Here is a 16116-nt window from a genome sequence, read left to right on the forward strand (position 1 = left end):
CAGAGCATTTGCAGAGGCCACTGAAGATTTATATTTTCTTCGTAGGTCTTTTGCTTGGACTGTTTTGCCAGGTTCCATTGCATCGTTTGTCCTTTGACACTTTTCTTTGTGTTGTTTCTGTAAATTCCGTTAAAGTTTCTGTCTCTGAGCTCCCACCAATTTTTTTCCTCCGCACGGAACTGTCCCAAATGTACTGGATGTTTTTACAGTGTATTTTATGATGTACAGTTAGAAAAAAAATAGTGTCATTAATTGTTAAAAAGGGTGGAAAGCATGTACAATACCCTTTGCTTTTTTACAGGATTGAGATGATCGTACATACATTGCAATAATTTACAGGAATTATTGCAAAAGTTGAACTGAATTATAATGCTGCACTGTTGTTCAGTGAATAACGTAGATTTCTGTGTGAGGCAGTGTGTGTAAGATTGTGAATGTATTATGTATAACGTGCGTACAGAGGAATTTAAATAATAAAACAGACTGTTCATAAGTCTTTTCAATTTCTTTTTTTTAAGTCTGAATTATGTGGTGGATAAGCGGTTATGGATAATGAATTAATTAATGGATGAATTATGTGGTGCTGTAGTCAATCTATAATTAAAGAATCTGGGAATATCCAGGGACTGCTGAATGAATGCTGCAAACAATTATAAGAAACAATACAAGAATCAGAAGACTGTTATTGTGATAAAATGTGTCAGTTGAGGATGGCACGGTGGTGCAGCATGTAGGGTCACTGGCACATAGCTCCAGGGACCTGGAGGTTGTGGGTTTGAGTCCTGCTTTGGGTGACTGTCTGTGAGGAGTGTGGTGTGTTCTTCCTGTGTCTGCGTGGGTTTCCTCCGGGTGACTGTCTGTGAGGAATGTGGTGTGTTCTCCCTGTGTCTGCGTGGGTTTCCTCCGGGTGACTGTCTGTGAGGAATGTGGTGTGTTCTTCCTGTGTCTGCGTGGGTTTCCTCCGGGTGACTGTCTGTGAGGAATGTGGTGTGTTCTCCCTGTGTTTGTGTTGGTTTCTTCCCATGGTCCACAAAAAAAGTTAAAATTGATTTACAACTAAATGAATAACTGTATTTGTTTCAATGTAATTTCATGATTTATTTGAACTATTTTCATTTATGTTTAGTCCTTTTAATGAGATAAATAAAATTTCATGTTTTGCTAGCACGGACCACGCCCGTAGGGGCTGAAAGGGGAGGTGAACTCAGGAGTCTTTGGCGGAGAGTTGAGGGTGGCTTATGAATGCCCCCCCTCCCCTCCCCCCTTTTTTGAAGTTTGGTGTTCTATATTGTAAATTGTATGAAAACTCTGAGAATTAAACCTGTATTTAAAGATTAAGCTACTTAAATTAAGGTGCTAACTATCTGATGGGCACCAACACATTGTAATCTTCCAGATGAAGAAATGGGTCTTAATTTAATTGGAGATTATTCCTCAGCAGTTTGGGGCTGAAGTCTCTGGTGGTTGGAGGAAGTCCACCATGTTGTGAATTACATGCACGTCCATGGTCAATATGCCTTGGATTTTGAGTTCAAAAGATTAAGCGCTAATAGGATCAGCTGAGCTGAGACGGTCATCCCATCAGGGCTAAATGCCCCGGTCAGACTCTCTTAAGTAATTTGTGTGGCATTAGTTTAGTTAGGAATCCAGACAAACACAAGCCTAGCTCCTGCTGGCAACGTGAGTGTAACTCTGCATTTTTACGTTCTTCAGAAAACTACATCCTTCTAGAGAAATGTTAGGAAATGTCATTTCTTTGGGATTAGGGGCATTATGGGAAATGTAGTCTAAAAGGACTGAGTGGAACCATGCAGGCATTTGAAGCATCAAAATGAGTTTTAAATATTTTTAAATAATTAGAATTATTGGCTAATAATCCTCTTCTCATTATAAAGCGCAATATATAAGTGAAACTTATTATTATTATTATTATTTTATCATAAAAAAATGTTTATTCTTCTTATTATTTATTTTCTTATAATTGTGTTGCTATTTTTGTTATATAATATTAGTATGATAAAGTAAAGTCTTTTATACTACTACAATAAAATAAATAAATAAATTTATAACTATTTTAGGTTGTTTTTGGGAGTATTCTTGGCATTGTGACAGGACAAGATGGTCAGATCTCTGAATAATAACAATGTGTGTGTGTGTGTGTGTGTGTGTGTGTGTGTGTGTTCGTGTACCAGGTTTCACTGACGCTGTCAGAACCAATATCTGTATTACACACACGTTGCAGGGGAAAAAGCCGGTTCCACCAATTAAATCAATCTATTTTTGACGGTTAGGGTAAGTGTAAGAGTTAATGTTAGGTTAAAGGTCACAGAAAGGTTAGTAGTAGTTATGATGACTGTTAAGGTAAATCTGAAATAAATCCCCTTCATGCATATGACATTTGTGTGTGTGAATAGTACACATTTTCCTCCTGGTGTTTCCCTCACACACTTAATGACATTGTTCTAGTTTCACGGTTCTAAATGGATCTAATAACCTCATTCTTTTTTTGTGTATTTTTTCCTTCATGCATTGAGACCTCATGAATAAAAAGCTTAGGAGACTAATAGACCATTATCTGTTATAATAAGACACAATCTAAACAGAAGAAATAAAGGGGCTTTGTTTTAGTGTTTTTAGGGAGAAAAGCGTAATCCCCTTAAACAGCGTGTGGCCTTAGGATTAACAAACTACTGTCAGTCTTACTTCGCCCTTAATTACGCGTATCCATTCAGCTCAGAGGAAGTTGGCAAATTCTTCCAATTAAGTTCACCTCAATTGCAAAGCGAGTGGCTGACACACACACTCACAATCATCTCCATGAATTGTGGGGACATTACCTTGACTTACATTCATTTAGTGGAGACCAATTTTAACCAAAATTACCACTTAATAACCCTAATGCTAACCCTAAACTAACCTTAAAACATTCAGATGAAAGGCTACACCTTAAAACCGAATGATTAACATTGTGGGGACCGGTTTGTGGTCCTCACAACGAAAACATTCCCATAATTCGTGTATGTAAACAGATTTTGTCCCTATAACGTGAGCAAAACCCACACACGCACCCATGCCTTTCCGCTCATCTCAGGTCCAGGAAAGTGAGTTTGAAGAAGCCTGTAAGACAGATCACTGGCTCTATAGCCAATGTGTCTTTTTAAAGGATGTTTCCTCTGTATTCGGCCGCATTACTGATTTATATTAACTGTAAACTCTTTGGCCACTTTATTAGAAACCCCATCTTTTATAGTTACAGACTCTAGCTCATCTGTGGAAGCACAGATGTATGAGGTGTCCTCATCAGTGATCACTTTCTGACCACAGAGTCTGGACATTGAAAGTAAACAGGGTGTCAGAGGATGGGTTACTGTAGTTTAACACTAGCAGTGACACTGTGTTAATGCTGCAGCAACACCGCTGTGTCTGAAACACTCATATCAGCGCTATACTCTGTATCATTACTCCACCAATAAATTATCAATAGTAGTATTGAATTATTTATAGCAGTTACTGTGTACTTCATTGAAATTACTGGATTATTTCACTACTACGAGTTATTGCTATTTTATACTATTAGTTATTATTTATAGTAGTTACTAAATAATGTTGAATAGTTAATGTTTAAGACCCTGGAAAAAATATTCATGAATTTGACCTTAAAAAGATGTAATGTCATCAATAATACAATATATTTATTGTATATTACGTGACAAAACACATATATTAAAGCACAATGAACCTAATACATTTGAACTTTATGTGCTGCGCGCTGTGCTGATGTGTCCTCTCTGTCTGACTCAGTCAAATCAAAAAGTGTAAATGTCTCTGTGGGCAGTGTGGGGGTCTCTGGGAGGAGTCCTGGACCATCCAGCCAATCTGAATCCTCACTGAGCCACAGGGAGGAGATCGAATGCACACAAAAGCCCCCCTGGCTCGAGGGTCAGTATAAAAGCCCCCTGAGGTCCCTGAGTTTCCACTACCATCAAGTGGAACCAAGGTGATGCCTTCAACTTCTGAACTGACAAACAGCTTTTTACAGCGTCCTACATCTGAAGATGTTTTTGTATAGAGACTGAGTTCAGCTTTAGGAGGCTTGGAATAGTGTTTATTTTTTGAGTACTTGATAAGTTCATTAGCCATCATTCCGTTTTTAATTTTTTTAATTTACTTCATTTTCTATTTTTATTTCGTAATTTCTTTACTTATTATCACTCAGTGGAAGCAACTTTGTCCAGTGTTTTGTTTTTGTTTATTGATTGTTATTTTTATGTTTTACTATTTTGATGCCTCTTGTGTAGTTTGACAGTTGCCTCTCACTGAGAGAATTTTACAGTGAACGTCCAGTTTTTTTAATGACATTTTTTGTCACCGCTGTACTTTTGTCCTGCGTGTTCAATGCGTCTTGTTGGGGTGCAGTGTGAGACTATGGAGGAACAGCTGTCCCCTTCTGCACATCTGGCTCGTGCAACTGGACCTCAAGCAAGAGTCCACAGCATTGAGGCCATCCTGGGCTTCAGAGAGGAGAAGATCCTGCAGACTGAGAGCTGTGGAAACCGAGGAGCCTCCAAAGCAGACACTAACACAGAAAACTTTCAGAGTGAGTAACAGCTAAAGGAAACTACTGCCTTTCTGTACACTGCATTACACTATACTACACTGCACTGCCTTTCTGTACACTGCACTACACTACACTACACTATACTACACCGCCTTTCTGTACACTGCACTACACTATACTACACTATACTACACCGCCTTTCTGTACACTGCACTACACTATACTACACTACACCGCCTTTCTGTACACTGCACTACACTATACTACACTGCACTGCCTTTCTGTACACCGCACTGCCTTTCTGTACACTGCAATACACTATACTCCACTGCACTGCCTTTCTGTACACTGCACTACACTATACTACACTGCACTGCCGTTCTGTACACTGCACTACACTATATTACACTGCCTTTCTGTACACTGCACTACACTATACTACACTACACCGCCTTTCTGTACACTGCACTACACTATACTACACTGCACTGCCTTTCTGTACACCGCACTGCCTTTCTGTACACTGCAATACACTATACTCCACTGCACTGCCTTTCTGTACACTGCACTACACTATACTCCACTGCACTGCCTTTCTGTACACTGCACTACACTATACTACACTGCCTTTCTGTACACTGCACTACACTACACTGCACTGCCTTTCTGTACACCGCACTACAGTATACTACACTGTACTCCTTTTCAATATTCTGCACTACATTCTACTCTATCACAACTCACTGATTCATACATGAAACAAACCTATTGAAACTTGGAGAAACACAGAAGAAAAGTCTTAATTTTCAACAAAGCCAATTATTCATTTTCTCATTCGATTCTATAACCACCCCATCCTGCTCAGAGTCGTGCTTTGTCCAAGGCCCACCTGGAATCGCAGGGCGCAAGGCAGGAACACACCATGGACAGGGTAGAGCCAGCAAAAACCTGAATGATACACAGGCACACACAGAAGTTAAAATTGGTGGGGGGAAAGATGACTGAATGCTTTTAAGTCTGCACTGTAAAAAATGATTAAATGAACTTTTTACGCATCAGTCTGAAGCTTGTGAGTCAAGTATTGTAAAATATAGTAAAAATAAACACTTTTCTTGACAATATTTAAACATAATAATAATAATATTAATAATAATAATAATAATATGCAATTATATGTCATTGTACAACATACAACAAAATATGTCTTCCACAGTTATCCCATCTGTGGCAGTGAACACACACACACACTAGTGCCCTAGGGGCTGTGAACACACACCCAGAGCAGGGGGCAGCCATCCCCGGTGCCTGGGGAGCTGTTGTGGGTTCAGTACCTTGCTCAAGGGGAAATCACTTCAGCCGTGGATTTTCTTTTCGGTCTATTGAACCAGGGACCTTCCGGTACCAAACCCGGTCCTCCAACCAATAGGCCGAAGCTGCCCATAAAAGCCCCATTCATTAATAAAATTAATTTACATCCAGTTAAAACTGACCCAAATAAACTTTTGAAACATGGGAATTTTCAAAAGAAATTAATGACTTAATTAGATCGATTTGAAATTCTATATTTAAAGTAATAACTGAAATATCTAACTCTCTGTGTATTTGTGTGTGTGTGTGTGTGTGTAGACAGTCCCACGAGTCCAGAGCGTAAGAAGCACCGCAGGAACAGGACCACCTTCACCACATTCCAGCTGCACGAGCTGGAGAGGGCCTTCGAGAGGTCTCACTACCCTGACGTCTACAGCCGAGAGGAGCTCGCCCTCAAAGTCAATCTCCCAGAGGTGCGCGTCCAGGTGAGAGAAACACATCCCATAATAAGCTGGAGGAAAGGGGAGGGCCACATCAAATGAAAGAAAATGTTGAAATAGAAAAGATCAACACACATCCTGTAGGCCCCTCTCCTCAGTTAATGCTCCGCAAATAAAATGTGTGCAATCCAAAATATTTTTATTCACCTAAGAATTCAGATTTTGAGAAATTTTGCCCGTTTATTTTGTCAAAGCAATATTCTGAATTTCTTCCACTAAATGAGAAACAGATATAGCTCCAGAGGGAATATGATGAAGTCAGTAAAGTAGGAAGTAATTGAAGGATGCCAAAAAAAAAATGGAGGAAGCAAGTTATTTTCTTTTATTTATTATTATTATATTTATAATTATCATAAAGAATATATATTATACATAAACTATGTATACATGATTTAAATATTTAGGTATTCTATGATTTCACTCGGGCAGCACGGTGGCGCAGCAGGTAGTCGCAGACACACAGCTCCTGGGACCTGGAGGTTGTGGGTTCGATTCCCGCTCCGGGTGACTGTCTGTGAGGAGTGTGGTGTGTTCTCCCTGTGTCTGCATGGGTTTCCTCCGGGTGACTGTCTGTGATGAGTGTGGTGTGTTCTCCCTGTGTCTGCGTGGGTTTCCTCCGGGTGACTGTCTGTGATGAGTGTGGTGTGTTCTCCCTGTGTCTGCGTGGGTTTCCTCCGGGTGACTGTCTGTGAGGAGTGTGGTGTGTTCTCCCTGTGTCTGTGTGGGTTTCCTCTGGTTTCCTCCCACAGTCCAAAAACACACGTTGGTAGGTGGATTGGTGACTCAAAAGTGTCCGTAGGTGTGAGTGTGTGTGTGTGTGTGTGTCTGTGTTGCCCTGTGAAGGACTGGCGCCCCCTCCAGGGTGTATTCCCGCCTTGCGCCCAATTGGATAAGCGCTTACAGATAATGAATGAATGAATGAATAATTTCACTCTGTAGTTTTAATTGCATTAACAAACAATAATAACACAGTAATCATTGTGTGGCTACATTAAAAGTGGTATTTATTCACAGTTATACGAGTGATGATTAGAAGTCTTGCCATGTAAGGGTTAATAAAGGCATTTTCAGCCTAAAGTCTGCCTTCGTTGTCTGTGTTTTTTGTTTGAAATTATTGCAGGCCAGATTTCTGATATGGTCCCTCTCTTAGAAAAGAAACAGATCCCACCAAGTACCCAGTGTTTCCTATTAGAGATTTGCAGCAGATACAAATGACTTATTAAAATGCCTGATTAAGGGGTTAAAATGAATACATTTCTGGATCATCTATTAACTCTTCATTACTATGTTACTCTGCAGGTGTGGTTTCAGAACCGTCGCGCTAAGTGGCGTCGTCAGGAGAAGCTTGAGGTCAGCTCCATTAAGCTCCAGGACTCATCCATGCTGTCTTTTCCAAGGTCAGTCGCTCCAGGCATGGGCAATGGTGGTCTTCCTCTGGACCCCTGGTTGACCGGAACCATTGCCGGTCCTATTTCGTCCCCTGCCTCACCTTTACAGACTCTGCCAGGCTTTATGACTTCTCAGGCTCCCAGCTACACTCCTCCGCCTTTCTTGGGCCATACTCTGCCGCACCTGGCCCCAGTGTGTCCCCCACCACCCCCACCAGCCCACCAGTGCTCAGGGTTCCTGGACAAACTCAGTCTGGAGGAGACGGACCCTCGTAATTCCAGCATCGCATCACTGAGACTCAGGGCCAGGGAGCACATCCAGTCTATAGGGAAAACATGGTAGAGCCACCACAGGACTTTATAGACTGTAATAAACTGCACAGAATGGACCAACAGGCTCCTACGGGATCCTAAGTGCTCACAAAGCGCAGACTCTGTATTTTGGCTGTAGTATCCATCAGCGAGAGGCCAGACTTTTACCAGCGAAGCCTAAACCCGAGGATTTTATGAAGTAATAGATTAAGACCACAACGTTGTCCCCTTGATGAAGTCTGTTTGATATGGATTTGCCCTGTTTTTATGTAATTGCTTAAAACAAAAGGCATCAAATAAATGAAAATCAAATAATGTGGCAATGACAGCTGAGAAACACAAACAAAAATGTACTGAAACCAAAAAACTCCCCACCATTCTGGGGCTCCCTTCCTGAGACAATTCTGCCCTATTTTTTTAAATATATAATACGTTTGTAATTTGATTGGATGAGGGTAATCAAGTACCAATATCTTCATGTGTCACAGACTCTTTTGCTCATATTATTACAGTTACTGTGCTGATACAATCTATTTATTCCTACTACATCTTTCTGGTGTGAGTTCTTAATTTGTTACCATGTGTTTTTTTTTCAGACGTTTGTGTGTGTGCATATGTGTGTGTGTGTGTGTGTGTGTGAGAGAGAGAGAGAGAGAGAGAGAGAGAGAGAGAGAGAGAGAGAGAGACCTGAAACTATTATGTTTTGCAAGAATATCCATCTTTCATATTCATTAAAAAAAAAAAAAAAAAAAAAAAAACGAGGGTCATTTGGGCATCAGGGATTTAATGAATCAATTTCCTTGTTTTCCTCAGAAAATATAAAAATAAAAATATTTTTAAACAAACAAACAAAAAGTTCTAACACACATTTATACCACATATACCAAGGACTTTTAATCTAGGATTTAAATAATTGATTAAATCAATTGACTTCAGAAAATTTGGTTAGATTTCAAAACTCATAACTGAAAATTAAAGAAGTGTATTTAGATTACTGGATTTGTAACCAGTGAAGAAATGTATTCATAATTCATAAAGAAATGGTCGCTTATCGTGCTTTTGCCTTCCCCTTGTGGTCATGTTGCTCTGTGATGAAGATGATGATGTTGATTATGGTAGTAATACTATTGTAAGATTACTTATGAGGTTTTATAGGTCTTTGGAATCTGTAACAAAACAACAACAACAACGTTGTCTTTAAATAATTGAAAATACTGAAAAAATATTTGAAAATGTATTGATAATGGGTAATAAAATATTAATTAAATAAAGTCCCTTAAGCTCGTTGGGGACAAAAACGACTTCCTTAGTCCACAAGATGGCGCCGAGACGCTGTAGTAAGATGTTAGAACGCTAACGGCTCTACTCGAGGTAAAAGAGGAGTATAACCTGCCGTAACTGGTAAAACAAGAAATAATATTAATAAATGGCTATAAAAATATGTCTAATTCCAGCAACTAGAATTATAAACGTGTTCTGAAATTTCAGTAAACTTTTATAATTGACCAAGTACTCAACTCCATCCACAGTTGATTAAATTGAACAAATCTTGGCTTCAAAATGGTTACTAAAACCGGCTCGATTTGAATAACGTCTGTCTTAACGGTGTTACCCTCAAACACCAGGCTTTCTACTACATTTACACAGAATTAAAATATTGTATGTGAATTTAAAAGTGGAGTAATGAATGCTATTGGGTATTGGGAGCAAACTAATGGTCTTTTATGATTTGTCAAAATTCATTATAATCTTACAGAAATGAAAATAAATTCCTTACTTAATTTTGCAAGACTTAAAGTTTAATAATTTTCTATTAATATACTACTATAATATACTAAGACTTAATATATATTTTTATATCTTCAAAATGTATTTGAACTGAATCAATATTTTTATGATCTTATGCAATAAATGTTAGTAAATGTATATACATTTTCACTCAGTTTGTGGAAACTTATCCTTACCAAACAATCACTATCATAAACCAAACCATAACCCTAACAGTATGCTAGCTCTAGCATTAGCTATCACTACCCTAACCCTAACACTAGAATGTAAGAGATGTTAACTAACATCGTGTTACCTCAGCAGTATGCTGAGGTAAATTTATTTCATTAAAACATTATTAAACTCAGCACAAAATGGAGAATGACTGTTTTACATCTCCATTATTAGCTCTACTGGTCTGTCACAAATGAGCTAAGCAAACAGGCTGTCAAGGCTGTGCGAACAGGAAACACTTAAGCACAAAAAGAGAGAAAATCTCGTATTAACATCGTTGACTGAGTGAAAGGTGGGCATCAGTAATTAGGGCCTTCACACTTTTGGACAGCTGAGAGAGGAATATGGATCTTTCCTCCAGGGAATCCTCGACGGGACACACACACAGGTTTGAAGCTTAATTGCGTCCATTAGAGCTGAAAAGAGACATTAGTCACTTTGCAACTCATGGACTGATGGTTTTCAAAAAAATAAAAAAAAAAGCAAATGTCAAATAGAGAATGACAGTTTTTTCTTCGTCCTTATAATTAGAATAATGTTAGTTGACTGCATTTATCACGGCCACAGAATAATTCAGTTATGTTTTCATTCATGTTTTGTAACTACTTCATCCTGAACAGTGCTGAACCAGAATCACTGGGCACAAGGACTGACCAGCGCCGAATAATCCTTTACATGTATTATTTTAGATGTAATCAGTGATTGTTACTAGGAAGACTACTGTGAGGAGTTTGGTGTGTTCGCCCTGTGTCTGCGTGGGTTTCTTCCGGTTTCCTCCCACCGTCCAAAAACATGTTGGTAGGTGGATTGGCTCCTCAAAAGCATCCATAGGCATGAGGGAATGTGTGAGTGTGTAAACCTGCAAAGGATTGGCGCCCCCTCCAGGGTGTGTTCCCGCATTGTGCCCAGTGATTCTGGGTAGGCTCTGGACCCACCGAAATGAACTGCATAAGCGCTTACAGAAAATGAATTAAAACACTGAATTCAAATGGCCAAAACAGAGGTCGCTCTCTGTCTTAGAGTGTCTGGTCAAAATATGGGTGTGTCTGAAGGAGTCATGTGATACCTCTGAGGTGTGTTTTTTTTTTTTTTTTTGAAAGTCACCATGAATGAAGAGAATAGACATCTGTGGTCCTATTTAAGACGCCGAATTCAAATGGCCACCACAGGTCTTTTTCTGGCCTAGAGTGGCTAGACAAAATATGGGTGTGTCTTAAGGAGTCATGTGATACCGCTGAGGTGTTTGTTGAAGATTCTGCAGAATCTTGTGGTTTCTTGTGGTTATCTGAAGACACATAAACAATAAGTCTGTTTTCACTCAACAGGAAACCCAGAGAAAAGAAGCCAAATTGAGGTTTGTAGCTGCTATTTTTAGCTTAGCTTTAGTTCAGTTCTCTCCACTGTACTGATGTATTGAGCTGTTGCCATTACAGATTCAGGTCCCTTGCAATAATTCTAGTCATCTGGCTTATTTATTCACTACCCCAAACCCACCCCAAAATACACACAACAATGCACTTGTAGTTTTCATGCAATGCCTTTAAACTAGAGATGATGGATTTGAATACTAGCTTAACTATTTATGTTCCCAGGATGCACCTCAGTAGAGATTAATGCAGAATTGGATTTCTTATTCTGGCAAAAGTCTATTAATGTTCACTTTTTTGTTTATGAGTTCCACACTACCATCTATGGCACACAGTTAAGAGTACATTAAATGTTGCTAATGTCTCCTTAAGGAGACTGTCTAATATTACTTTTCGTTTGAATCGATTCCATTATATTCATTAGATCTGTTGAAATATTGGTCAGTTCTGGTCAGAACAGAAAGTCACTTTGATTAACACTGCAGTCTATTCAAATAGTTGAAGATTTATTGAACATGTCTGAAGAAATGTCATTCAAAATCATATATATAAAGTAAGATAAATATAACCTTTAAATGAAAAAATTAAAGTCCTTGTGTTGAGTGATAAAGATTTACATAAAAAATATAACTTATGTTTATTTGTAGATTAATATATTGCAGAATAAGAAGCGTATAATGCATGCTACTTTTTTATTTTGAACAGACACAGCTGTGGTGGACTGTTATCATTTATCAGCTGCATCAAACGACAGAGAGTCTTTGATAAATGAGGGCACAGTGCTGGACTTCAGCTTTTACTGGGATCTCTCATGTTTAAAGCCAACAGCAAAATCTTTGCAGTCTGTAGAAGAGAAGAGTGAAAAAGCATTAGTCGTTTAATGAGTATGCAGTGGGCCATAAAATTAGATTAATTAGTGTTCAGCAAATTCGTGCAGGTGCAGCATTCATATTTTGTCATTTTAAACACAATACATAGGTCAATTTCAAATAGAATTTGTAAGATATGATTCTGTTTACAGGTGCTACAAGTTATAAGATCCTTTGCAGCACTTAATAAAACTGTTATCCTAAAGAATTAACAACACACAAATGCGTTTTTAATATGACTATTTTGTCCTGTTGGTCCTTGGCCTTGAATTCAGTCAGAATCCTGGCTGACTGAATATAGTGCAGCTCTATATGAAATTCTGAATTTAAATAATGTTTTCACTGGAACTAATACACTTTAGGGCGGCACGGTGGCGCAGCAGGTGGTGTCACAGTCACACAGCTCCAGGGACCTGGAGGTTGTGGGTTTGATTCCCGCTCCAGGTGACTGTCTGTGAGGAGTGTGGTGTGTTCTCCCTGTGTCTGCGTGGGTTTCCTCCGGGTGACTGTCTGTGAGGAGTGTGGTGTGTTCTCCCCGTGTCCGCGTGGGTTTCCTCCGGGTGACTGTCTGTGAGGAGTGTGGTGTGTTCTCCCTGTGTCTGCTAGGGTTTCCTCCGGGTGACTGTCTGTGAGGAGTGTGGTGTGTTCTCCCTGTGTCTGCTAGGGTTTCCTCCGGGTGACTGTCTGTGAGGAGTGTGGTGTGTTCTCCCTGTGTCTGTGTGGGTTTCCTCCGGGTGCTCCGCTTTCCTCCCACAGTCCAAAAACACATGTTGGTAGGTGGATTGGCGACTCAAAAGTGTCCGTAGGTGTGAGTGTGTGAGTGAATGTGTGTGTGTCTGTGTTGCCCTGTGAAGGACTGGCGCCCCCTTCAGGGTGTATTCTCGCCTTGCGTCCAATGATTCCAGGTAGGCTCTGGACCCACCGCGACCCTGAACTGGATAAAGGTTACAGATAATGAATGAATGAATGAATAATACACTTTAAAACACTTCATTAAAAATATAAATCACGGTCAGAAAAAATGAGTACAAGGGATTTGTCCAACAGGCTTTACATTGTTCTGTAAGGGAGGTGTTCATCAAGCAAAATGAAAACAATTTTCACAAATTTTGTAATTGAGTGAATTAAATTGAGTTAAATCACTCACTTCAATGATAATCCTGTTTTTTTTTAGAAAATCTGATGAAGAGAAGCTCTTTCTCCCACTCACTTGTTCTCTCTCTCGTTGAAGCTGCTCCTCCAACAGTTTCCTCTGCTCCAGAGCACGCTGCTGTCTCAGGCTGGTGTCTCTCGCTCTTTCTCTGTCTCTCTCTCTCTCACTCTTTGGTCCAGCCAGAGCAGTAATGAGAGCCTGCAGAAATCCTGATGGCTGTGAGTGTTCCTCAGACTCTGCTACTGTTAGATATAGCTCACTGACACCATCTCCTTCTTCAGAGCTCTGCATCTCATCTATGCTCTTCTTCCCCATCAGGTGCCCTGTTGGAAACAAGCAGAAAAGAAGACAGTTCTGACTCATAGCTGAGATGAAGACCATGTCAAAACACATCCAGTCTACTGTCAACACAGGTTAGAGTCATTTGCCATGTCCTGATATAGATAGGTGACAGAGAAAGGTTTCCACTGACAGAATAGCACAGGCTACCTTAAAAATGAGACGATTACCATGATAAATTTCCCTGTACTTAGGCACCTACCCATTTAGGTCAGTTAAGGTGGTTATCTGAACTTGGCTCAATATAAGAAAATTGAAAAGTGATTAAACCATATACTTGCGTAAAATACTGGCAGCAGAGTTCCCAGGCATTTACCGCATTATTACAGGAACACTACTGTATTTCAAATTTACAGCATATTACTGTAATTGAGTATTACAATAAAATACTGTAGCAATTTTTACAGTGTGTGTATTACCTGTTTTAGGTTTAACAAGTTTAACAATAAAAAAACGTATGTATGTTTTGTCCTTAATCTAAGCTCTACATTTCTATTCTACAGATGAACATCTGGAATTGCTCCAGTAGCAATGATTTACCCCAATACATGGTCAGAAGAAGGAGAGTAACTAACCTCACCATGCAATTCTTTATACATATAGCTTTCTTTAAAAAAAACACTACAATTTCTGCAGTCCGATGTTCCTCTGTTCATGGATATAACTTAATCAAACATAAGTTCCATGGTTTTGAGAAGTTGGATATGGTTAAAAATACCTTTCTGATGTCTCAGTTGCCAAATATGCCAGAGACCTCCATGAGCCAAAGAGACTTTACATGCAAAAATGTAAAAATATCAAATCTATTGTAATGCATGTATCTTATTGGCACTTTAAATTAAACAGAAAAGCTATTGAAATGAGAAAAATAAAACTCAGCTATTGTCATGAAAAATTCTATGGTGAGCTCCTTTAAGCCTGTGCTCTTTTAATAGAGCTGCTCTAAGCTTATTGCGTGTTACTGATTGCACATAAAGGAGGTGGAGTTAATCAGCCAGCTGCCCTTTAAAGCTGTAAAAATGGAGGAAAATCTGCAGCTTTTACACCCCCTTAACCCTCCTAAAGCACCTGGAGAGCCCTTCGAATGCCCTCTTCACACTAATGTAGGAGACCATCACAAGCAACAGCCCAAACCCAAACCAAATGGGTTACAGATCTGTTATATGCTGTTTGAGGCAGGTTTGTTTGGAAATGTGTTGTTTACGATAAAAGAAACAAAACACACAATTTCTATGATGAAGTAACCAATGTCTAAAGAAGAGTAAGAAAGTAAATAACCAAATGAAACAACACATTTAAAGAACTGGCAACAAGTATGTACTTCAGGTTATAAAATATGTCCAAGTAAAAGTACTTTCAGCTCACAAACCCGTGAAGCCAAGACACATTTCCAGAAATTGATCTTCCATTTTTCATTCCATTCTACTGTCATTTCTTTTCTAGTCTATTGTATTGCAATCAGATCAATTCTATTGTAATTAATTTGATTAATTTCTGTTCTATGCTATTCTAGATACGCGTCTGCATATTAAGATATATAATGGTATACAATTAAATAAGTATAAAAAATCAATATAAAATCAAATCAGAAACATGATAATTATAAAACTGAAATACTGTAAATGGTAGGCCCAAGTAAGAAAGTTCCTTATTAAATTGTATGAGCATAAAACACATTAACATAAAAAGTAGGACTGAATAATAAAACAAACTTTGGCAGACAGATGAAAACATGTTAGATATGTCTTCTCCAGGTTATGGAATATGGTAGATTAAATACGTAAAATACGACAAATAATTAATTAATGAGGAACACTGGGGATTTTTTTTAAATAACTAAAACAAAAAAGCAGAGGCGAAAACATTCATGGGCAAACACACGTCAGAAAAAGCTGAACTTAAAAGAAACATGCAAAAACATGTAAACCTCAACACGGTATACACATACACTTTTCTCACCTACGGCCCAGTGGTTTTGTCGTGGATAGATGTACTTTGTGAGCTGTGTCTCCTGTTCTACTTGAGCATCGCAGACTATGAAGACAAGAACAGCGAACACTGGAACGGCGAGTCTTCGTCTCCAAGCAACGCACATCGCGCGGGAAAACTAACGGTCACAGAAGCGAAGAGTATAAAGTTTATCAGCTCGGTGTCCGTCCTTTAAAATAAAAGTGTGTATTAACGGTGCACAGGTATCATCGTCTCATTTATACAACACCGTGACGAATCGATGGAAAGCCGTAAATGACGTGAGAACATCGCTTTGATTAAGTAATCCCAGAGTTAACCATCTCGTCCAGTACGGTCCCTCCCCCGTTCAG

General features: G+C 39.1%; 2 protein-coding genes and 1 long non-coding RNA gene across 5 annotated transcripts; 2 read left to right on the plus strand and 1 right to left on the minus strand.

Moving 5' to 3' along the window:
• Positions 1 to 4395: 4395 nt before the first annotated feature.
• rx3 (retinal homeobox gene 3) lies at positions 4396 to 8097 on the plus strand. The gene is made up of 3 exons (XM_066646705.1): positions 4396 to 4597; positions 6185 to 6351; positions 7666 to 8097. The coding sequence occupies exons 1-3, from the start codon at positions 4396 to 4398 to the stop codon at positions 8095 to 8097; spliced, it is 801 nt and encodes a 266-aa protein (XP_066502802.1).
• A 1277-nt stretch (positions 8098 to 9374) lies between these two features.
• Positions 9375 to 14918, plus strand: LOC136668801 (uncharacterized). Of its 3 annotated transcripts, none has more exons than XR_010795530.1 (4): positions 9375 to 9437; positions 13535 to 13674; positions 13775 to 13869; positions 14299 to 14918. It is a non-coding gene; the product is annotated as an uncharacterized lncRNA (long non-coding RNA). The 3 variants fall into 3 exon arrangements; XR_010795531.1 differs by having other exon boundaries at positions 9387 to 9437; positions 13478 to 13674; XR_010795532.1 differs by lacking the exon at positions 9375 to 9437 and adding an exon at positions 10245 to 10455.
• grp (gastrin-releasing peptide) lies at positions 11470 to 16116 on the minus strand. The gene is made up of 3 exons (XM_066646510.1): positions 15755 to 16116; positions 13514 to 13779; positions 11470 to 12277 (listed from the first exon to the last, which is right to left on the minus strand). Exons 1-3 carry the CDS (start codon positions 15888 to 15890, stop codon positions 12224 to 12226), a joined length of 456 nt encoding a protein of 151 aa, XP_066502607.1. The 5' UTR covers positions 15891 to 16116; the 3' UTR covers positions 11470 to 12223.

This window comes from Hoplias malabaricus, chromosome 15 (assembly GCF_029633855.1).
Source record: "Hoplias malabaricus isolate fHopMal1 chromosome 15, fHopMal1.hap1, whole genome shotgun sequence".
NCBI classification, from domain to species: Eukaryota; Metazoa; Chordata; class Actinopteri; order Characiformes; family Erythrinidae; genus Hoplias; species Hoplias malabaricus.

What these genes read in the sequence shown, in the direction of transcription:
- rx3 (XM_066646705.1), top strand. Translation starts at nt 4,396, where the DNA reads ATGCGTCTTGTTGGGGTGCAGTGTGAGACTATGGAGGAACAGCTGTCC. An exon ending in TAACACAGAAAACTTTCAGA is followed by an intron (nt 4,598 to 6,184) that starts GTGAGTAACAGC and finishes GTGTGTGTGTAG; the next exon opens with ACAGTCCCACGAGTCCAGAG. An exon ending in TCCCAGAGGTGCGCGTCCAG is followed by an intron (nt 6,352 to 7,665) that starts GTGAGAGAAACA and finishes GTTACTCTGCAG; the next exon opens with GTGTGGTTTCAGAACCGTCG.
- grp (XM_066646510.1), bottom strand. Translation starts at nt 15,890, where the DNA reads ATGTGCGTTGCTTGGAGACGAAGACTCGCCGTTCCAGTGTTCGCTGTT. An exon ending in ACAAAACCACTGGGCCGTAG is followed by an intron (nt 13,780 to 15,754) that starts GTGAGAAAAGTG and finishes TGTTTCCAACAG; the next exon opens with GGCACCTGATGGGGAAGAAG. An exon ending in TTCAACGAGAGAGAGAACAA is followed by an intron (nt 12,278 to 13,513) that starts GTGAGTGGGAGA and finishes TCTCTTCTACAG; the next exon opens with ACTGCAAAGATTTTGCTGTT.